Genomic DNA, 23996 nt, shown 5'->3' with positions numbered 1-23996 from the left:
ACGATCCAAAAAATAATCCTGTTTTAGCTGATTGTGATCCCGCGGCGGCGCTGAACCCAGGTACCTGAACCTCACGGATCAAGTCCCGTTTCCAATACCGAATTGGGAATTGGGAATCAGGAAGGCCGACGTGGGAGGGCGCCCCGCGGTTTCCAGCGCTAAAGGAATGGTGGGTGAGGAGGATGGTGGCCGCCAGGCCCGGTAGGCTCATGGAGGTGGCGGTGAGCCGCCTCCCCTCAGGGGGCAGGGGGGGGGTCTGTTCCCACGGGAGTGTGCCGGTAATGTCATGGGGGTGGGGGAACCAGAGGAGATAGCTCCCTATTCCCTAATTCCCTATCCGCCGAAGCCCAAAGCTAAAGCTCCCTCTCTCTCTCTCTTGCGCTTTCTCTCTCCAAAAGCAGCAAGTGAGAGCTCGCCTCTGTCCCACTCCACCCGCGACTGGAAAGTGAAACTTTGTTGCTGGGCTTCCATTCGCATTTCCAGGGTGACAGAAGGAGGGCAAACAGCTCCGGCATTCCCCAGGCTCCATTTCCACGGGGCTCCATTCCCTCGGGAACAGATGGCTGGCGCCAGACTGTCTGCAGACTGCAATTCCGAACGTAAACCGATTGATCCGATCGAGACCCGAAAGAGCGACCCACCCAAGCGCTGAACCGGGAGCCGTGGACGGAACCGATCAGCCCAGTCCCGATGGCGCAAACGCCAAAATCGGGGCAATTTTCAGTCCGTAATTCCGATCGTGCCCATGTCTAATCGTGACTACACCTTTATAATTTTGCCTGTTCAGAAAGGCCCATGTAAGGAGAAAGGGATGCTGATTCGGGGCTGCTCATTGTCGATTTCGGCTGTCAGCGTCCTCTCTTTGGAGGTGCTTGGATTATTTCACTGTAAATGTATCTATTTTATAGATGATACATGATGCGTGACGCCTCGATCAGACCCGGAAAAGGCATAAGAAATGTAACTTTAAATCAATTGCAAAGACACTTTGCATACTGTTGATGTTAAATGAAGTGGCAGTTGTAGGGGATTATGATTTGGTACTGTAATGCAACAGAAATGGTTAATTCTTTATCATTTCACCTGAAGCAATGTCACTTTTTTTTTTAAAAAAAGAAGACTTTGCGGTCATCCTGCTCCTATGTCTGTAGCTCAAACGCTTCCCCCCCCGTTTCCTTTACTATACCTTTCTTTCTCATTCTCTCTTCCATGTTGTTCACCTTTTAATTACACAGTCATAAGACTAAAACCTCCACACAGCCGGTTTTGCCATTACATACCCCTTTTGCATCGATTACGCCGGGTTTTGCGTTAAACTTCACTGTCTTTAAGCGTGCTCGCTCTTTCCTTTCAACCCTAGAGAAAGAGAGAGAGAGATCATTAGGATCATATACTTTAGGATCATAGCATGCCAGTTATAACGTTTTTGCATGAATGATATCTGAAGAAGGGAGCTTTGACTCTTGGAAGCTTATGCCCTTAAAATCTTGCTGGTGTCTAAGGTGCCACTGAACTCAAATCCTGCAGTTTGAGATGATTTTGATCTTGAGTCTTGGGGTACTTTATATACATACATATGAAGGAAAAATTACTGGTCTGTCCACATTGCAGACAAGCTTGTTAAGCCATAGAGTTTTGGATGAATCTTACAACATTGTGCTGGAAAGGATGTCATGCATTGGTGTGACACCACAAAGCCAGCCTGTTGAGAGGCAACAGGGAATGGGGAGCCCAGGCTTGGATGTAACCTGCTTGGTCACTGGAAGTGACATCGTCACATTGGGGTGATGCTCTAGGGTTCACTCAAAACTCTATGGTTGAACAATAGAGTTTTGCATGAATCCTAGAATGATCGTGCAATGGTGAAAAGCTGTTCCCACTTGCTAGATTCAGGGGAAAGATGTAGGGATTTAATGATTATGCATTGTTTGCCACAAGTCTATGCCTTGGAGTAGAGACAAAACCTAGAGAGAGAGTTTTGTTGAGCTGCATCAAAATTGGCAGCAAACGTTTATTTTCTTAACTTTGCCACTTCCTTGACTAGCCTCTAAGATGAGGAGGTGTGGCTTGATCACTGATTGTGTCTTGAGAACAGCCAGATTTTCCTGAGAGAACTTCCCTGCTTTCATATGAGTAAGTTGGTGATGGAGAAAGGTTTTGCCATTAGTTGGGCACTGTGAAGCAGGTTGGGATAGCAGTCAGGCCTCTGGTGGGGAGGTAGGGGAAAGAGGGCCAGCACTAAAGCCAGGGTGTGCTATGATAAGCCAAGATTAACTGAGAGCCTCGCTACAAGTGACATCTTCCACGCGAAGGGCACTTGATCATTTTCGCAAGTCTTTCTGGGTACTGAAGTCCCTCTCCCACACCCCTTTTCCTTCTGTTCCTTCCCGTCTCCGTTAGCACGGCTGCCTGAAGAGACGGAGAAAGCCTACGAGAGCAGCTTTTGCAAATCGTCTTGCTGGGGGGTGGGGAATGCTCTAGAGAAAGCTGACATGTGAAGTCCTCCCCTCTCTGTTAGAACTGTTAGGATCGCTGCCTTAAAAGTCAGAGAAAGCCTGCGTTTGCAAATCGTTTCTCTAGTCGCAAGCCTGCTCTCAATGATCTTTGGGGGCGGGCAGCTGCAACTTTCTAAGCTTTCTCTAGAGTATTTCCCCCCCTCCCCGAGCAAGACTATTAGCAAAGTTGCAGCGGGCAGCTCGGGGAGGGGGGGAATACTCTAGAGAAAGCTTAGAAAGTTGCAGCTTTCTCTGACTTTTAAGGCAGCAATCCTAACAGTTCTAACAGAGAGGGGAGGACTTCACATGTCAGCTTTCTCTAGAGCATTCCCCACCCCCCAGCAAGATGATTTGCAAAAGCTGCTCTCCTAGGCTTTCTCCGTCTCTTCAGGCAGCCGTGCTAACGGAGACGGGAAGGAACAGAAGGAAAAGGGGTGTGGGAGAGGGACTTCAGTACCCAGAAAGACTTGCGAAAATGATCAAGTGCCCTTCGCGTGGAAGATGTCACTTGTAGCGAGGCTCTGATTGTGTGTGAGCTGAATCCTGCTTTCACCGACCAACTGCAGCTAAAATAAACCATAGTATCACATTACATCTGAACAGACCCTAAGGGAGCAACTGAGGAAACACTGTGGGGTACTTACTGCAGAACAAGATGGGAGGGAGAACATTCTCTTCAATATGCAATAAAATAAATACTTTGGTTTCAGTGTTGCTTGTTTTTAACACTGCCAGCTGCAAGACCCTGAAAGCAGGTTACTATAGTTACTGCTGAACTTTGGAATAAATTAGGTTTTTTTCCTAGGGGGAAAAATCCTCAGCATGTACACTTGGAAACGGCTGAAACACATCTTTCCAATTCAACGTGTGATCTTTGAGCCCCAGAAAAAGTCTTAATTTTAAACTTGTGATGAAACTCTATATTAGAAAGAGGGGGGGGGGCGTACAGAGGGGGAAATGAAGGCTGATGGGTGTGCAGTCTCTGAAATGGGGGAAAAAGCTCAGACAATAATTAGCTCAAAGCCGAATGCCGCTGTAAAAGTTATTATTATAGGCTGGTATTAATTCATATTTTCCTCTTTCTCCTAATCTCTGAAAGAGGCTTCATTTTATTTGATAACTAATTCAGTACATACGTGAGTAATAAAAACAGTCCTCCTTTTTAAAATTAAAAGCATTCGATTTAGTTAAGCTGCCAGGGCACAGCTGTGGAAGAAGCAACCGGGCTGCAGGGAGGTGTGCCCTTCTTTGTAACTGGGCACTTTGCAGCTTTTAGATACTTGTCAAGTCTTGCCAGGTACTTCCCCAAACACTTTGCTGCATCACTCAGGTGTATGAGTGAAAGTTGTTTTTATTAAAGAAAGATATCAGTATCAAGAGACTACAATAGGGAAAATGGCTGGAATGCCTAAAGGTAGTAAGGCAAGATTAATTATGGGTGGATGTCCCCGCCCTCAGTGGGAAAGAAAGTCCGTTAGGATTTTTGGGACGCAGAGCCTGGGAAGAAGGGAGGAGGGGAGAGATGAGCTCAGTTCAGTCTCTGTGTAGCTTGGTGCATTCTCTGTGTTGAATTCAAGGTCGAGTTCCCAGGCTTGCCAGGAACTGCTAATCAAAACACCTTGCCTGCGAGATAAGCAGTTAGCAGCAACGCAACAGAAAACAGGTTTTACTCTGCATGTACTCAGAGGCATATAACTCCAGCAAGAAACACTTAATACATGGCAGATATGCTGGAGGCTTCTCTGACATTACTACGTGCACAGAGACGCACTGCACCACTCATTGGGTCTGCACCAATAGGGGCTGAACTATCCACTGTCAGGGGTGGTGGTGGTGGTAGCCAGTTTTGTCCTTGATGCAACTCTGACCCAGGCATATTCTGATCTGCTATGAAATCTGCTAGGGGGCCTTGGGTCAGTCTCCCTTTCTCAGCTTAACCTTTCTTACAGGGTCAGCGTGAGGATAAAACGAGGAAACATTGTTCACTGCTCAGAGGTCCTTGGAGAAAGTGTGGGAGAAATGTGTATCCAACAGACCTCCTGATTTTGGAACTGGAAGGAAGGCTGACCTATGGAGCTTTGTCCTTAGGTTGCAACAGGTTCTCTTTGTCCCCTGGAAGCCACTGACAGCTGAAGTTGTGATCATCTATTTACTGCAGCATAACCTTTGCAGGCTGCCTTTCAAGACGGCCTGGAAAATTCAATTGGTTCAAACTGCTAGGGCAAGGCTTGTGAACTCACAAAGTTGCCTTTGATTGAGTCGGACAATCAAGGTTGGTATTGTCTGCTCTGACTGGCAGTGGCTCTCAGGTCAAAGTCTTTCACATCACTTCCTATTTGATCCGTTTAAGGGGAGATGCGGGAGACTGAACCTGGGACTTCCTACCTGCCAAGCAGATGTTCTACCACTGAGCCACTGTCCTTCGACACTGCTAATGCTTTGAAAAACATATCCAAATAGAATTTATAATGCTGATATTAATCTTCAAAGCCCTGAAGGGTCTGGGCATAGAAGACCTGAAGTACTTCCTGTCCTCTGTTTTTATTTATTTTTATTTTTTATTTTACTTTATTCCCCTTTCTTTCTTTCTTTCTTTCTTTCTTTCTTTCTTTCTTTCTTTCTTTCTTTCTTTCTTTCTTTCTTTCTTTCTTTCTTTCTTTCTTTCTTTCTTTCTTTCTTTCTTTCTTTCTTTCTTTCTTTCTTTCTCTTTAACTTGTGCAAATTGCATGTATATTACATTACATGTATATTACATTACATGTATATTGAAATGTAATCTGCTTTAAGTTTCAGTGAGAAAGGCAGACTATAAAGGATGTATTTTTTTAAAAAAATGGGGCCCCTAAGAGGCTTATATCATTCTCCCCTCCTCCATTTTTCCTCACAACAACCCTGTGAGGTAGGTTAGGCTGAGAGTGTGACTGGCCCCAGTTCATCCAGTGAGCTTCCATGGCAGAGCGAGGAATCGAACCTGGGTTGCTCAGGTCCTAGTCTGTCATTTTAGGTACTACACCTCACAGTCTTTCTGTGTAAAAGGCTCTTTCCCTTTGTACCTCCATTGCAGGAGATTATTCAGACAATGACCTGATTATTCAGGTAATGATGGATCTTCTCAGGAAGCATGTGAGGTCTTTGGAATTCCCTTTTTTGGGGAGCACCTCTGGTGTCTTCCCAGTTGGCCTTCAGATTTAAAAGAAAAGCCTTCCCTTTGGCTGTTTTGTCCTGCCCAAAAACTGGTTTGCTACTTTTATCATGTGAAACTGACTTTTGATGTTAAAGCCATGGCTTTAAATCACATCAGCTTTTAAAATCACATACTCTGCTATAGGCTCCAGATCACGTTTCATTTTGCTCAGGCTTTTAATGGAGCGGATCCATCTTTTTTTCTTTTTCTTTTTCTTTTGCTTTGCATGTTGCCTGAAGGATGTTTTGTAGATATTGCTTTTACCTGCTGAATGTTGGGGGTTTTTTTGCTGTTTTTACCTCCTGATTTAGTCTTAGGGTTTGTGGATTCCATTCTTGATAAATCTTATGCTGTTGGTTTTATGATTTTATTACATCGTTTTCATTTGTGAGCCTCAGGCTGGTCTCTGGAAAGATGACAGACCCGTTTTCTAATTAACTAAATAGCAGTTGCAGATGTTGTGGTCCTGAGCAGCCAGCTGGACCCTTCTCACACTACTTACCTTCTCCCAGAACGTTGCAAAATATCATGCAAAAACCATGGAAGATAGCGTCCTCTCACAAGAGTTTTGCGCGACATCACACAAAACTCTCGCGAGAAGACGCTATCTTCTGCGGTTTTTGCGTGATATTTCACAACGTTCCAGGAGCAGGTAAGTAGTGTGAAAAGGGCCCTGGCTGTAACGTTGCTGTCAGATTCCACTTCCAGTGCAGAACAGTGGAATTTGAAAGGGATGGACGGACAGGATACACGTCTGCTGCCTTGCTCAGTTGCACTACTTTCTAGACATAGGAGTTCCTTCCTTGCTGTTTATAAGGATCAGAAGGTGACTTCTAAGGATCGGCAAGAAAGCACAACTGGCACAAACCAGTGACAGACAAACATCTCCACCCTGTTGATGCTCTGATGAACATAACGGGCATGCCATGAGTAGAGTCAGAGCACAGATTGATCTTGCCTAGAAAAGTAGAGGGACCACGAGAGAGACAGCGAATCTCTGAACCACATTTTATTCCTTGTCTGCATTCCTCCTTAGCTCTAGGCCTCTCCTATGTTTGCAACCGATTCCCTTTGCTGTTATTAGCCATGCGACCCAGCTTCCGTCTAGACGTGGATGAAGTCCCAGATTCAATTTCCAGCATCTCAAAGGCATCTTGAGTTAAGAGGATCAGGTAGGTGATGACAGATCTCATCCTGACACCCTGGAGAATTTTTACCAGTCAGAGCAGACAACACAGGCCTTGATAAACCAATGATCGGACAGTGTAAGGCAATTTTGTGCATTCAGAGGTATTACCTAAAAATGGGGCAGTACCTGCTTTATTGCACAGGGTCCCAAGTTCGATCCTCAGCATCTCCAGGTAAAAGGATCTGAAGGTGGTTGAGGTGAAAGAGCTTGACATGTGTTCCTGGAGACTTTCTGCTAGTCAAAGTAGATTTTACAGACTGATAGACGAAGGGTCGACTCAGTATGTGGCGTACATGACCCATGTGTGATCCTGTCCTATGCCATCTTTGATCTTTTGAGGATTAATAACAGAGTGCGTGGCAGTTTTGATTGGTAAAATTATAGGGGGGGGGAATCAAATTAAACCCCTTTCCCCCTCTCTGTCACCCCGATCCAAATCAGATCTGATGCGGCTACTTTTAGCACTTTAAAACATGGGGAGCATCTAATTTATTTCACGCTGAAGCTTCTTTACATTTTGCTTTTATGGTGATGTCAGAAAGCTCAGTAAATTAAATAATGATAAGGAAAATAATGAATCCATTATCTCGCAGGGACAGACCAGCTCAAGCTGGTAAAACATTTTTGTGGACCAAATTTGTTACAATAGTAACAAGCAGGTTTTCCCAAACCAAATGAAATGAATATAATATAGAAGTTTCTTTAAAAAAAACAGAAAATGTGAGTTTTAAAAGTTTTGAAAATCCTAGCTTGAAAGTTTTGCTTTTAAGATTTGATTTTGAAAGGTGCTTAAACTAAAAAAGATCCAGAGGAGTTATCTATGTTAGTCTGCAGTAGCAAAATAGAAAAGAGTCCAGTAACACCTTTAAGACTAACCAACTTTACTGTAGCATAAGATTTTGAGAATCACAGTTCTCTTCATCAGATGTATCTGACAAAGAGAATTGTGATTCTCGAAAGCCTATGCTACAGTAAAGTTGGTTAGTCTTAAAGGTGCCACTGGACTCTTTTCTATTTTAAACTAAAAAAGATAGCGGGGTGGGGGTGGCTGAGTTAATCTCAGCTATGGCGCTCCGAGCTCTTGGGAGGGTGGAAGAGAAACAAATTTTAAATCTTAAGGCCTGCTCATAATTTAAAGCAATCGTGCTAAGAATTTATTTGCTATGAACTGTATCTCATTAGGAATTCTGTAAAAATAAAATTCAGGTTATGAATATCTCTCCCCCTTCCTTAGTAGAGAAGGGGCTGGGGCTCAGATGGAAGAGCCTCTGCTTTGCATGCAGAATGTGCCAGGTTCAACCCCTGACATCTCTAGTTAAAAGAACCAGGTAAGAGGTGATGTGAAGGACCTCTACCTGGACTCTGGAGAGCAGCTGCCAGTCTGGGTCGACGACACTGATCTTGATGGACCAGTTGACTGATTCTGTATAAGGCAGCTTCAGGTGTGAGCTTTAGAGCTTTGAATATCTGGTTCCAGGAGCTGGGCAGAATGATGTTACAACAGCAGGTCCAAATAGCTACTGGAAGGCCCTGCAACATTGCTTCTTCCTAGTATATAGGCCGAGCTCATCCTTGTTATAGTTTTAGGACCTGTCTGTGAAGCAGATGTGTGACAGACTCAGCTTCAGATGCTGAGATTTCCATTCAGTGAGCTATGATTGACAGCCCGCCCCCCCATGTGGCTAGCCTGAAATGGCAGTTGGGGGTGGAATGTTGGGGAAGCTGTCAGTTGGAGCGGGAAACAAGAGAGTGAACGGGAGTTGGAGCCGGGCTTTTGACCAGAGCGGGTCAGCCAGAGAGAGGAAATAATTCCTCTGTGAGAGGAAATAATGTTTGTGAAACACTTTTAGTCCTAGGACTAAAGTGGGGGAAACCAGAACTAACTCCTACTTACTCAAGAGATTTGGGAATTATAGAGGGCCAAGGAAGTGGGTAGAGAGGAGTCTCCCCTTCAGTGCTAGGAACAGGGTGATAGCTCATAACTATAACACCTGCCCAGTATCTAAGAAGGGTTTGTCTCAGTGGAGCACCCTTAAGTCTGGAGAGGAGGGAAAGTCGTGCTGTGTTTGTGTTTGAGTATATAAAGTGTAACATCTGTGAAGCAGTGTCAACCTCTGAAAGAAGCCAACAACCTAGGGTTATTCCAAGTGTTTTGTGCCTCACACCAGTGAAGTTCCTGTACAAAAACCTTTCCATTTCTTCAGTTCAAACACCTGCCGACCTGCCTTTTGACTTTAACCTACTGTAAATAAACCTTCTGTTACCTTTTGAACCTCCCCAAACCTTGTGTGCCAGTTTCTGCTAAAGGGAAGTGCAAACCCCTGATCTGTCCCCTACTAAGACTTGGCTGGGTAACCATTTTTAATATTTCTTAAGGGTGGGACAAGAAGGAAAGTTGAAGCTTAACATCAACCACGCTACCAGAAACTTCCAAGCCCAGTATACAGCTTCATAGGCTTAAAGAGAAGAAGTTTTACCTCAGGGTAGGGAAGGTCAGCCTAAGCCTGAGTTGGACGTGGGTTTGTGGCAAGGTGCTTCACGCTCTATCACTGGATTCTGTCTCGATAGGTAATCCTGAATGGTCTATTTGAAACACAGGGAAATGGACACACATCTAGATCCGAGGAATCGGTAAGTTCTATTGGAGCGTCTTCTCTAGTTGGTGTCCTCAACCCCAATCAGAAGGCAGAGTTTTAGCTACTATATTTGTATCTAGCCTTTCTTCCATGGAACTCAAGGGAGCTTAGGGAGAATTTCACAGGTTTTCCATTCAGGCACTGGTCAGATAAAAACATGTTTAGATTTAACAAAGTGAGATGTGTTGACTCCTCTTAGTGTTGGGGCTCAGGGAGAGAGTTCTTCTCTACAACTGAGAGCGGGACCACAAGTGACGCCTGACACAGGTCGGACACTTGTCAGCTTCCCTCAAGTTTTGATGGGAAATGTAGGCAGCTTGGCGGAATGTTGGACAAGTGACAGTTGAAAAGTCCATTGGACAGCAGTCGGAGAGCCAAGCTGCAAGACCAGGATGCCTACATTTCCCATCAAAACTTGAGGGAAGCTGACTAGTGTCCAACCTGTGTCAGGCGTCACTTGTGGTCCCACTCTGAAACAACAAGTTTCATGCTAGAAAGCCAAGATTCTGGCAGCTCAGTGTCCTCTTCCTACCGCTTCTGGGCTGGACTTGGGAAGATCATGGCTTTTGAAACAAATTCCACACCAAGGCCATTTCCACACACGTTGAATAATGCACTTTCAATGCATTTTAGCAATTCTTTGGAAGTGGATTTTTTGTTCCACACATGGAAAAGCAGTTCCAAATGTTCACTAAAGAGTATTGAAAGTGGATTATCCAACGTGTGTGGAAGCAGCCCAAGAACAGCAAGATTCGAGTCCAGTAGCATCTTGAAGACCGAGAGGATTTCCAGGGTATAAGGTTTTGAGGGTCAAAGCTTTGTCAGGAATCTAATGAAAAGAGTCTTGATCCTTCTTGAAAGCTTATACCCTGGAAACCTTGTTGGACTTTAAGGTGCTGTTGTGTGTGTTACATGCCGTCAAGTCGTTTCCGACCTATGGTGACCCTATGAATGAAAGACCTCCAAAACGTTCTACCTCTAACAGACCTACTCAGATCCTGCAAACTGGAGGGTGTGGCTTCTTTTATTGAGTCAAGCCACCCCGTTTTAGGTCTTCCTCTTTTCCTAGCATTATTGGGTTTTCCAGAGAATCTTGTCTTCTCATGATGTGACCAAAGTATGATAGCTTTAGTCTTGTCATTTTAGCTTCTAAGGAGAATTCTGGCTTGATTTGATCTAGTATCCACTTACTTGTCTTTTTGGCTGTCCATGGTATCTGCAAAACTCTCCTCCAGCACCACATTTCAAATGTATCAATTTTTTTTCCTGTCAGCTTTCTTTACTGTCCAACTTTCACATCCATACATGGTAATGGGGAATACCATAGTTTGGATTATCTTGATCTTGCTACTAGACTTGAATCTTGCTCTTTTACTGCCAATCAACAGGGTTACTCACCTGAAATTATGCTAAGAACACTTGCTTTAGAATGATTTCCCTCCCAGTTGGGGCGGAGTACCTTTCCCTATGCTACAAAAAGAACAACCGAAGAGATTTATCATCTGAACGATCTAATTCTAATGCTAAAACAGAGCTATGAAGATGTCCTGGAATACCCCGTTTTGCAGCATATTACACAACCCAGCCCTATAGAGGTTATTTTTCCAACGGGCTGCTTCTAGAAATACGACATCTAGCTATTTATTCCACTTTCTTTTCTTTTTTTAAAATGCCAAATGTATACAGGGAGAAATGCCCTTCATAAATAATTGTCAAGGGCATGACAGAGTCAGCAATGCAAAAAATCCCCTCTGGATGCAAAAGTCATGTTACATTTTGTTATTTTGCCTGGGTTGCCAGGAGGACATGTTCATCCACTCGGCTGGGTTTTCTTTTTAGATGAGGAACACGAAGCAAGATATTCCCTCCCACCGCCCCAAGCCGCCACCCTCCCTCAAGATCTTAGTCCTGGCTTTTTAACATAAGAACGGGCTTGTTAGCTTTATCAGAAGTGAGTGCTCTGAGCTGGCTTATTAACTCCAAGGGATAAGATATGCACAAATGTATACTTGTTTTGCTCTTTTGGAAGGAGGAGGAAGGTCTTCTGAAAATCAAGCACTTTTTCTCTCGCTGCAAGTTTGGGTTCTCCTAGGATGCCCTGGCCCTGACCTGGATAATCCAGGCAAACCCAATTTCATCAGATCTCAGAAGCTAAGCAGGGTCGGTCTTGGTTAGTAATTGGATGGGAGACCTCCAAGGAAGATGAGGGTTGCAGAGGCAGGCAATGGCAAACCACCTCTGTTAGTTTCTTGCCTTGAGAACCCAACCAGGGGTCACTGTAAGCTAAGCAGGGTCAGCCCTGGCTAGTTCTTGGCAGTCCAAGGTCTCTGCACAGAGGCAGGAAATGGCCAACCATTGTCTATTGCTTTGAAAACCCTATGGGACTGCTGTGACTTGATGGCACTTCACAACACACAAGATGAACTTTACATGCTTGCATTTTAAACCTGAAACTGAATATTGTGAAGATTTTAGCACAGTACTGCAGTTAAATTAGTTACCCATGTAAGATGTTAAACTTTTCAACAGGGTTTGAAAAATATCCATCCATCCATCCATTTATAGACTGCCTTTCTCACTGAGACTCAAGGCAGATCACACTGTATAAGTGACAACTCATTTCACAGGAATAGATAGGGCTTATGCAGTTAGGGCTTGAACAGGAAATTTCTGCTGAGCTTTGGGCTGAAGAGAACCTCCCTGCCTTGCCCTTGACCCTTGGAATTCCAGCAAAGTTGTGTGGCTTGATGGTAAAATTCCATGTTTTGTGTCCGGGATCTGAGGCTCAGCCTCCAGACTTACCAGGAGGAGGGGATGGGAGGCAGTTGGGGGACAGCCACCCAGCCACCCCAATGGGCACCCAGGACCAGAACAGACCAACAACTGAAGGGGGAAGGAGGCATCCCAGCCACAGGAGGGCAGAGAAGCACCCAAGCCTCAGAGAGTCAAGTGAGGCAGGTGGAAGCCAGCTAGCCCCACCCTCTGGTGGGGGGCCAGGGGGCCAGGCAGGGAGAGGGAGGACCCCCAGGGGGGAGTAGACCTGAGGGAGGAGGTGCAGGAGGCAAGGACAGTCAGCCAGCAGCCTTACCAGTCAGGGAAGAGAAGCAGCCAAAGCAGCACAGAGCTGCACCCCAGCCTGCAGGCTACCTAGAAGGCAGTAGCCTGGTCCAGGTGAGGCTGGGAGCAAAACAACCCCAGGTGGAGCTGCCTGAGGCATTCTACAGGAAAAGCTTGGCAGCCAGCCAAGAAGGCATAGGTGTGCCTGCCCCAAGCAACCACCACAGTAGAGAAAGCTTGCAGCCAGCCAAGCAGGAACAGGTGTGACTGCCCAGGGCAGCCTGCAGAGCAAACCCAGGTAGAGCTACCTGAGTCAGCCAAGGTCGTGGCTAGAGTGCTGGGTGTGTGTGGCTGACATGTGGAGCAGGGAATTGGTGAAGGGATAAAAGGGAAGTCCACCCCACAGGGCATGGTGGATTGTGGAGGATTGTGGAGGAGTTTAGGAGAAAGAGGGAGAGGGAGACCGAGAGAATGAGAGAGCAATGGAGAGGAGGTGGAGGAAAGAAGAGGAAGAGGAAGAGGAAGTCCAGAGGAGGGAAGGTGTCAGCTGTCATGGAAAGCAGCCGGGACTCTGTCAGGTTGAGTGGACCTGCAAGAGGATTGAGAGGGTGCGAGGGTGAGGTATACCCCTCTCCTTCCACAGAGCGGGAGCCCGTGTGCCGGCGCCTCACTGGGCGATGCCCAAGGCAGAACCTGACATTTTGTATATGGAATGTGCCAGGTTCAGTCCCTGGAATTTGCAGGTAAAGGATCTTCTTTGCTGAGCACCCAGAGAGCCATTGCCAGCTATAGGAGACAACACTGAGCTATGTGGATCAATGTTTGACTAATTTATACTTGGATCAAGGTCACTGGAACCATAGATCAGTGGTAGAGTGCATATCTTGCCTGCAGAAAGTTCCCAGGTTCAAATCTTAGGTAACTTCCATTAAATAATTCAGATAGCAATTGCTGGACAGACCATTCTATTATGGAGAGATTCAATGCTGAGCTGGATGGACAGATCATTGCCCTGACTCAGTATAAGACAGCTTCATATATTCAGTCATATGTAGGCTGCCCTAAAACTCCTAGTAAGCAATGTCATTAATCAGTAGATTTCAAGCTGTTTTTTTCAGGAGAATTCCTGCAGTATTCTGGAATTCACTAAAAAGATTGATAAAAGATGGATTATGAGTGACGTCACCCACTTGTCTAACCGCTCAGCCAATGCTAGTACTTTGCATACACTCAGAGATTCATCGTTATCCAAATGGACAGTGAGGGCTGGCACCTAGGAAAGTTTGGTGGTGTTAGCGTTACCGATGGAACTACAAAACCACATCATTCAGTTTGCAAGATATGAGCAAGGCTGTTAATGACAGGATGTTTTGGAGGTCTTTCATTCACAGGGTAACTATAAGTCGGAAATGACTTGATGGCACATAACACACACACAGTAGTGACCTTGTCCTGTGATACATAGTCACAGATTTTGGCATGTCCTAGGATGGTATTCATCAAAACCCTCGACTCCAGGGCCCACTGTTATCTCAAATACTCTTTATGGGACCGGTGGACTTTTTGATTTATATTGCTGCTATGGACTAACACAGTTGAACCTCTTGAATTACCATTACTTGTTTTGCAAATGGCAGCAGCATCTCTGGTACAAGCACCTTCGATTACAGCATGACCCACCCATGAGTCCCCCACCCACCAATGTGTTAGGGTGCAGTTCCAACTATTGTAGAGTGATGGAGAGGCCCAGTAGGCTCATGTGAACTGAACAGACACCACTGAACATATTCCTAGTAGAGTCCTCTGCAACATGTAGGAAGTTCCTTGCAGAGAAATCCAAGGGCATAAGCTTTTCTGCAGGTAATGTATGCTTGAAAGCCACTAGGATTTGGCCAAACTTACTTCTTTGATTAGGAAAAATATATTATCTAAATTTACTGCTACCTGGAAACCCCTTAAAGACATTTTACGGGAAACAGAAAGAAACAAATTGATGATTTGTGCTTCTGAAGATTAAAAGGGAAAGGAGACATATTTGTTTATGGTAATTTTAGACTGAATGTATAATATGTAATACCTATATATCTTTCACAGAGAAAATTATGATTCCTATATTTTTTTCTTTATATTAGTGTTCTTTTTTCCCTGTCCTCTTTTTAAATTTTTCTTTTTTATCTTTTTTATACCTCGTTTAAAAATCCTTAATAAAAATTCTGTGAGAGCGAGAGAGAAAGAAAGAATGAATGAAAGAATGAATGAAAGACATGGAATGAAGGAAAGACATGGAAAGAAGGAAAAAGGAAGGGAGGGAGGAAGGGAAAGAAGGAAAGGGAGATAAATAAATAGAAAGCGAGAGAGAGAGAGAGAGAGAGAGAAAGAAAGAAAGAAAGAAAGAAAGAAAGAAAGAAAGAAAGAAAGAAAGAAAGACATGGAGTAAAGGAAAGACATGAAGGAAAGAGAAAGGGAGGGAGGGAGGAAGGAAGGAATGGAAAGAAGGAAAGGGAGATAAATAAATAGAAAGCGAGAGAGAGAGAGAGAGAAAGAAAGAAAGAAAGAAAGAAAGAAAGAAAGAAAGAAAGAAAGAAAGAAAGAAAGAAAGACATGGAGTAAAGGAAAGACATGAAGGAAAGAGAAAGGGAGGGAGGGAGGAAGGAAGGAACGGAAAGAAGGAAAGGGAGTGAAAGACAGACAGACAGACATTAGGATATATACCATCAAACACACGCATGAAGAGGAACAACTTTAACCATCAGGTTATTCTGAATCATGGAAGCTGAAACAGGTGCCTACTACTCCGTGGTGAACATCTGGCACAGAAAACAAGACAGAAAAGAGTTTCACACCTACCTCCTTTTGCTGGGAATGACACCCATCTCTTCGCTGTCCCCCTCCAACATGACCCTTCTGGCCTGCCACCATTCATCATCGGAGGCGTTGATCACATGGAGGATGTCTCCATATTTGAAGCTGAGACCTTGACTCGGGAGGCCGCTGTCTTTGCTTTTGTCATAGTCAAACATGGCTCTGGAAGAGGGAAGAAGACACAGAAAAGGGGGATGACACGGATCCTGACAGCAGCCGCTCAGCCACCGCCCCCCTCCGGCTTTGTTTAGTGACCTTCTGTTAATCGCATTTGGAAGCAGACGACTTTCAACAGAGATCCATTTTTAAAAAGACGCATTTCTTGCCAAAAAGGAAAAGACGTGTGCATGCATGTGAGAAAGACCATTCCTGATATCTGTGTTGAAAGAAGACTCTGGCTGATTCCACACACATTGGACAATGCACTTTCAATGCACTTTAGCTATCGTTTGGAAGTGGATTTTTTGTTTCACACTCGAAAAATTCAGTTCCAAATGATCTCTAAAGAGGATTAGAAGTGCATTATCCAACATGTGCAGAATCAGCCTCTGTCTCTAAGCTAGATGAGATGCTTGGAAGCCTCGGGCAGATCGTCTGCAGGACTTTATTCTAAAGTTCAAAGCAGCTATAGGAGGGGGAGATTTGGCCAAACAGAGCTTGAGAAGGCGTCACTTCATTGTTCCCTCCCATATTCCCGATCTAAAAGCCACACCCCCATCTATTATTTGCCTCAGAGGGAAATGCAAACACAGTGCAGGTAATCCTATGTTTTTATTTGGGGCAACTTTGGTATACGTGAGAGTGACATAGAACAGAAAAATGGTGCAAAGGAAAATGTTAAATGCCCCCTTCCCTCATCCAGCTTTCCCTTACCCGATTCTCCCGGACAGCTGCTTTCAGCTTAGAAAGCAGGAGATTCAATTACAGATCTCACGAAAACTTATCTAAATAGGCTAGAGCTGTCAACCCCTAGGCAGGGTCTGGAGATCTCCTGTCATTACAGTGGATCTCCAGTCTACAGAGATCAGTTCACTTGGAGGAAACGGCTGCTTTGACGGGTGGATTCTATGGCATTATATCCCACCTTTCCCAGGATCCACTTCCCAAATTGCCAGGAATTTCCCACCCCAGAGCTGGAAATCCTAAGATAGGTTCTAAACTGAAAACTGGTTCATGAAACCTTTTGGTTTCTAGTTAGGCTATGTAAGGAGCAGGAATGTTTTTTCTTCCACATAGGAGGTTTAGAGGATAATGGAACAAAAGGACCCAAGGAAAGAAGTGTGGTGCTGGAGGAAAGAAAAGGCAATCTAAAGAAACAGGGAATGAAATGTGCATTTACTTTCAATCTGCGGCGGGGATCCAGCAGATAAAAGTAAGGATGACAAAATACGTGGGTATTCCGAGAAAGTGTCAAGTGGGGCCTGGAGATCTCTTGGAATGACGATGGATCTCCAGCCATCAGACCTCCTGCAAGTAAACAAGGCCTTATTTTTCTTCTTAATGTTTCTCCTGGGATGCCACCATCCTATAACCATCCCACTTTCTTCATGGCTGAGCAGAGATTTGAATGTGGGTCTCCCAGATCCTAATTTGACACTCTTAACTACTTAAATCTCCCGCATGGCGATGCTGCCCTTGATACGGGGGTCACAGAGGCAGGCCAGTCTGTACGGCGCCTCCTGACAGAGAGGATGCAAGCGGGCAGCCACGCCTGCCTGTAACCTCCTGACCAAGTCCTGTACCCTGGAGAGAAGAGCTTCCTCATGCTCCAGCTTGTTGAGCAGCACCCGGTCCAGCCCGCGGATCAGGGGGATGATCTGACCCAGGGTGGCCTGGTAGGAGCAGAGGAGCTCGGTGGTGTCCTTCGATGGTTTCAGGACATGCAGCATCTGGGAGAGGACTAGCCAGTCTGCAGAGCTGAGGCTGAGCTCCTCTCCCTTCTGCAAAATGGCCACTGATGACATTATGTCCTGCACCAGGTTTTTTTGCTCCACCAGATGACTGATCATGTCGCAGGTGGAGTTCCAGCGGGTGGGCATGTCCTGGTACAGGTAGTGCTCAGGATCACCCCCTCCCCCTGCCTCTGGAGCAGCTCATGTGAAGAGTTCATGCTGCAGGAGAAGTGGGTAGCCACACGCCGGCAGCTGTCCAACAATTGGCGCGTGGACAACATTCCCTCATCCCAGGCATCCCTGGGCTTGCTACCTAGCTCGAGAGCATCCCTCATGACCAGGTGCAGCTTATGCGCCAAGCAGATGAGGCCAGAAGGGAGGCCTCTTTCAGGGCTGCCAGCATGTTGCTTCCCGCATTGGTGACCATGAAGCCACGCTCAACCCCCCCCCCCTCGGGCGCCTACTCCCTCAGACCTACCCTCATCATGGTGGTGATGTTCTTCCCCGTGTGAATGTTGCCCATCCCCCATGCCTGGAGCAGAACCACCCTGTAGCCCAGACCCAAGGGTTGCACCTTGTTCGGGGGCCCTGGTCTTTGCCTGGGGCAGTGGAGGTCCTCTGGTTGCCACCAGTGGGCAGTGAGGCTGAGGTAGCCATGATGACAGCCGCTCCACAGATAGCCATAAAGTGGATGGTCCAGCCTCTGACACCCAACAGCTCCTTAAAGACCATATCCAGAACACACTGGTAGAGAGCAGGCATGACTTGCCGGCCAGTGGTGTGCTGCGAGGGCATCGTGAACCACGGGGCGAAATGGCGCAGCAGCCTGTGAAAGCCCACTCCCTTCACAATGGACAAAGGGAGTCCTTCCAGGGCAATCGTCTCCGCCACTACGTGAATGCCTGCCTCCTGAGCCTTCGGCCTCACTCTTTTCAAGGGTGCTGTCTCCGACCCTGAGGGAACAACCTCCACAAGGGTGGCCTGCCTGGGCATTCCGCTCCCAGCTGCAGCACCCTCGGGGCAAGGCTTCTTGCTTGGGGTGGACACCCCTTCCCCTCCCACTTCTCCCCGAGCTGAACTTGAAGCTGCCCTCTTGGTTCCCTGCCAGATGTTTCATGGGGTGAGGCTGGAGGTAACAGGCTCAGGTGGTGCCTCTGCAGATGCTTGCATGGGGCCGTGGATGACAAGTGCTTAGGGTCGCAGCCCTAATGCACCAGGCCATCACAGGAGTGGCATCGTGCCACACAGGGGTTGTTAGGCACGGTCCAAAAATGCTGCCAGATGGAGGGATTGAAATGGGGACCTGGAGGTGGGTCATGAGAAGAATTTAGGATTACCAGCCATGGTGTGGAGCTGGGCCAGGAAGACGGAGTGATGGGTGGACTGTGGGCAGGAACAGCCCCAAGAGTTTGTGATGTGGGAGAGCCCTGCCATTCCTCCTGAGATCCCTCCTCCTCCTCCTCCTCCTCAAACAGTTTTAGGAGATCCTCTTCCCCCAGTGGTAAGACCTCTTCTGCCTCCTCAACAGCCCCCACAGGAGGAGTCTCTGGTGCCACTGAGACATCCACCCCTGTACTGCTGGTCGATGGGCAACCAGGATAAAAAAGGTAGGCCTCAGTCAAGCTAAGCCCTAGCCCAGAGCCAGGTAGGCCATGGGACTGGGGTGGGGTGGGGTGGAGGAAAGAATGCACCCTTCTCAACAATGCAAAGCAGACCGAAGCAGAAGAGGCTTTTCAGTCTCTCTTTTCAACCAGTAAGCAGCAGCCAAGCTCTCTTCCACTCTCCCCCCTCCCTCCAATGCCAGCAACAGTCCTCTTGCTCCCACTGTCTACTGAAACTGAAAGCAAGAGGCAGGGTACTGTGTGCCTTCTATAACCAAGGGTCCCATAGAGCAGAACAGGAGCTCCCTATTTGGCAGTCAGACCTGCCTAACAGGGTTTGGAGGAATGAGATTGGAGTTCCCATGGCTACAGAAGGCCCGTCTCCCCCACTTCTTGGCTCCCATGTAACAGAATGGGAGCTCCACGGTTGGAAGGGAGAGCTGCCCATCAAGGTTAGGTGGGCTAAGATTGGGGTTTCCACAGCAACAAAATGTCTGCAGACATTCTGGGCCTATGTTGCCTAAGAAATAAATTGAGCAGCGCCAGCCTGTCCGGGGTCACAAACCGCTAATGAAACTGATGAACCGCGCCTAAAAAGTCATGGGGTTTGTGGAAAACGTGGTCCCATGAACTGCGTTTTCCCAAACCACAAAATGGTCCGGTTCGTGCGTTTTTTTGGTTCGTATTGCGGTTCGTGCCCACCTCTAGTCTACAGCATCATGAATTTTATATGAAACTGAACTGCAATGTACAGAAAACAAAGAAAAGCAGAAGGAGAGACCAAGAACGTCAATAAAACAACATCCCACCCATCAACAGAATAAATACGTGCTGTTGCCAGGTATGGGAGTGATAGCGTAAATGTACTGATTTGTACAGCACGAGAATGTTGGTCCACTTAGCCTAATGCAATCAAAGAGGGTAGAAAAACTTCAAACAAAACACTCTATATTAAAAAAAACGCTGTCAGTCTATCATATAAATTAATAAAGAGGGTGCCACAAATATGTTGTCACCGCTACATTAAATTGCTAACTTACCATCGCCTATCTAATTGGATTTTCTCTCGCTATGCATATGCGGCAGATTTTAATTTATTAACTGCAGACATATACGTTTACAGCGAATATTCGCTAACTGCTACTGGGCACAAAAAATGGCTAGCTCTCATTAGCCCTGTTCAGTTATTACGATTTCGGTGCGCCAACCTCGTGAAATCAGAAAAGCATCCTACCTGAGACCGTCCCGATATGAGTGGTCACCCTTTGGAACAAACATTTATGAAAATCTTTATACGCCACATTTATGTTGAGGCTCATCAATGGCAAAAAAAAAAATCTTACAATCATAACAGGCCAATCTCAGAATTCCAAGAAAAATGAAAAGTATTTTTGATTATGTAGTTGGAAATTAATAATAATTAAGAATAATAATTATTAAATATGAAGGCAGATGGAAAGCTATTTAAATAGAAGTGAAAAATTATACACACACACATATAAGGAAGTTTTATCTCTAGATATATGATTTAATTGATGATAATATGATTTAACTGTTAAGTTTATTCATTACATTTTTCTCTTATAGGACCTAGATGTGGTGTTTAGGTTCATGTATGACCTAGATGATTATTGATGACTGAAGTAATGGAGGATCGTAGAAATATGATTTAGATGATTGTATGATGTAGTTCAGGAGCCTCATGGCGCAGAGTGGTAAGCTGCAGTACTGCAGCCCAAGCTCTGCTCACGACCTGACTTCGGTCCTGGTGGAAGATGGATTCAAGTAAACAGGTCAAGGTTGACTCAGCCTTCCATCCTTCCGAGGTCGGTAAAATGAGTACCCAGTTTCCTGGGGGTAAAGGGTAAATGATTGGGGAAGGCAAATGGCAAACCACCCCATAAAAAGTCTGCCAAGAAAATGTTGTGATGCGACATCCCCCCATAGGTCAGTAATGACTTGGTGCTTGCACAGGGGACTACCTTTACCTACCCTATGATGCAGTTCATGTTTTATGTGTTTATGTTTGAGTTTATTTGAAATAAATAAAAAAACTAATTTATGTTGTGGCTCAAGGTGGCTTGCAAATCCAAATCTAAAATGTACAGAGTAAAATAAAACTGTAAAGGACCTTCTGCTCCGATAAATTTGTACCCTAAAAAAACAACAACCTGGCTTTCTGATCATGCGCCTCGAAGCTGGAGAATAAGCATGTTGCTCATTTCACACACAATGGGAATTACGCATATCAAGAGGCTGCCTCCTCCCATGCCACCGGATCATGAAATGATGGCTGCCAACTCTATCATAGTTTTGCTAATCAAAACTGACTCCCCTCCCAGCTACTGAAAGTACTAAATGGGGAGTGGCAGGTGTCTTGTCTTAGTTCATCTTTTTCCCTTTTCAGGGACAGTAACTACAGGGGAGGAAGCCAGTTTGATTGCTGGAACTGCTTCTTCTGCACCACAGCCCTGATGCAAAACGGGACACAATCTGATGCAACACTCCTCCGCCTTCACAAGTCCTAGGAAGATCTGATTGTGGCTCTGCCGGAACAATGTCGTTTCGCCCCCCAGAACGCTGGCAGCTGCCATGCACACACATCCGAATGATTTCTGTCGTACAAAAACACTCTCGAGAATAAGCTAGACCTGTATTTGTACACATGACTGCAGTGGTCACGTGCATAGCACGGCTGTATGGAACTTCACCACTGGACGCAGCTCCCAGAGAGCCGGGCATATATACCGATGACGAGAGTCTGATTTTTTCCTTGTTAGTATAAATGACTTGGGCGTCTTCGTGGTAGAGAAACTTTGATAGGAGCCATTTTGTCAAATTAATAGCTTATCCGCTGCCATTCCGTTGCCCAGAGCCCTTCTAACATCATTAAGGCTAGACAAAAACACACAGCGGGTTAGTCACGTTAATGAAACGGATGTTTGCAAAATGGTCGTTATCACAGTCGTTGCTGTTTTATGGCTTATTGCGTCTGTACGGCAAAATAATTTTTAAAGCTGTGGGAGCATCCATCTAGGATGAAATTAGGCAAGGAAGGAAAATGCTATTTTTAGAGGCTGTTTTCACAGGAAATTATTCTTCTGCTGCTTTGGTAAAGCCATGGGTGTTCAGTAGTCCAGCCCATTCCATTCACTCCTCTCAGAGAGACGCCATCGATTAAAACGATAACAGCACACGCAGCAATCTTTGTGACTTGTTAAACTCTGAAATGCATTGTGAGCCCTGTTTTCCTTCTGTGGTCTCAGCTGTAAGTTCAATGAGCTATTGGATCCCCTGTATATGTTTGCCTCCTCACTGGCCTGTCTTGCGGTCTTTTTACGAGCCCCTATAATTGTCCTGGTTCCTGAAAAAGGGAATCAACAAGACTTCCTCCCCCCACATTCTTTCACAGCCTTCCCTTTGCCCTGGGGCTGCTTGACTCTTGGCCACACCCTTAACTCTTGCTTTCCAACTCTTATTCTTCCTCCTGTGGCTCCTTACCTGCATGTCCTTTTGTGGAGAAGTTTACTCTGCTTCTCCTTGGGCACTGCCTCTCCTTCCTCTGTCCCTTCTTGCTTGTCAGGGCTGTTTATATAGACTAAGGCATCTATGACATCACTTCCAGTTTAAGCAGGAAGCTAGAGATGTCACTTCCTGTTTGCAGGAAAATGGCACTTTTGGTCCCTTGAGTTTGGCTGTTGCTGCTGTTATTGTACCTGACTGCACCTCTTCACATATGTTTTGGATTATTAACCTTGTAAATCCCAAATGAGGATGGCTTGTGAGATTGCTGAAATTCGAGAAAATATTTGAACCTTTCAGAGAATCCAGAAAAAAATCAGATATATCCAGATATTCCTGTCAATGAAAGGGTCAGACCATCACTCAATTCAAACTAATTAGAGGTGTTTAGATGTCCAAGTTAAGGAACCAACCCAGTCTACAGGGTAATCCATCACTGAATGATATTTTAGAGTAAATTTGGAGTAAAAACTGTGGAGTAAAAGCTTAAGTTATCATTTCTGATGATGGAAAAGACAATATTTATTGTTGCAACCATCCATAATCTTAGGCCATCTTCAGACATACCTCTGTGGTATGGCAGCTGTTCCTGTATAGCTGGGATCTCACGTTGTACCCGTAACATCTGGAATTGGCTTAATTTCTAGTTTGCCAGCCACTGGAATGATTCTGGCATAGGAAATAGCCACATAGCCTACTTGACCCAAGACTAGTGGTCCGTGTGTGACACTCTCACCATGACCAAGTGAGACCACAGCCACACACGTCTTGACTGCCTCAAGAGGACCCAGGAGGACTTGTGGGAGAGTGGAAATACCATTTCCCCTCTGCTGGCTCATTCCCTCCTCTCTATCCATTCCCACCTTCCTATTTCCCCATTTCGTATTAATGGTAATGCACTGATCTGCCTTTAGGACTGCTGCTATTTTTATAAGTATTAGGTTCCACCCATCTATCCTTATGAGCAGGGCTTTTTTTCTGGGAAAAGAGGTGGTGGAATTCAGTGGTGGAACTCGGGACCACACAATGATGTCACTTTGGGTCAGCTGGAACAAGGGGGGAGTTTTAAAAAGTTTAAATCGCCCTTGGCAAAAATGGTCACATGGCTGGTGGCGCCGCCTCCTGATCTCCAGACAGAGGGGAGTTTAGATTGCCCTCTGTGTGGCACAGTGCGGAGGACAATCTAAACTCCCCTCTGTCTGGAGATCAGGGGGCGGGGCCACCAGCCATGTGACAATTTTCAAAAGGTGCCAGAACTCCGTTCCACCGCGTTTCAGCTGAAAAAAAGCCCTGCTTATGAGAGAGACCATTGTCTTCTCAAGCAGCCACCCATGCCCTCTCTCACTTCAAAATCCTTCTTGAACTTTCATGTTCCGAAGTGAACATTGCATTTCAAATGAGCTGTCGGGTTCATTTCCAAGGAGGATTTCATTTTACTGTGATTGGCTTTAGCCATCATGAATACAGATGGTAACATCTGGCTCTGGCTCTGTGTGCTGATTAGGGACATTATGCACAATGCTAATTAAAAGAAGATTAGGGATCCACTGCAGGTGAA

General features: G+C 45.7%; 1 protein-coding gene across 2 annotated transcripts in view; it reads right to left on the bottom strand.

The window, feature by feature from the left end:
• The window catches only part of DLG2 (discs large MAGUK scaffold protein 2), a 526395-nt gene that overhangs the window by 55319 nt on the left and 447080 nt on the right, over positions 1-23996 (bottom strand). For both annotated transcript variants that reach the window (XM_054975099.1, XM_054975100.1), the window contains 2 exons: positions 15409-15585; positions 1281-1356 (listed from right to left, as the gene is read on the bottom strand). In XM_054975099.1, coding sequence (XP_054831074.1) covers positions 1281-1356; positions 15409-15585 — 253 coding nt within the window. The remainder of the gene's footprint in view (positions 1-1280; positions 1357-15408; positions 15586-23996) is intronic.

The sequence above is a fragment of the Eublepharis macularius genome, chromosome 3, assembly GCF_028583425.1.
Source record: "Eublepharis macularius isolate TG4126 chromosome 3, MPM_Emac_v1.0, whole genome shotgun sequence".
Taxonomy (NCBI): Eukaryota; Metazoa; Chordata; class Lepidosauria; order Squamata; family Eublepharidae; genus Eublepharis; species Eublepharis macularius.
The sequence above is the reverse complement of the archived record's forward strand: the minus strand, read 5'-3'. Positions and strand labels throughout refer to the sequence as shown.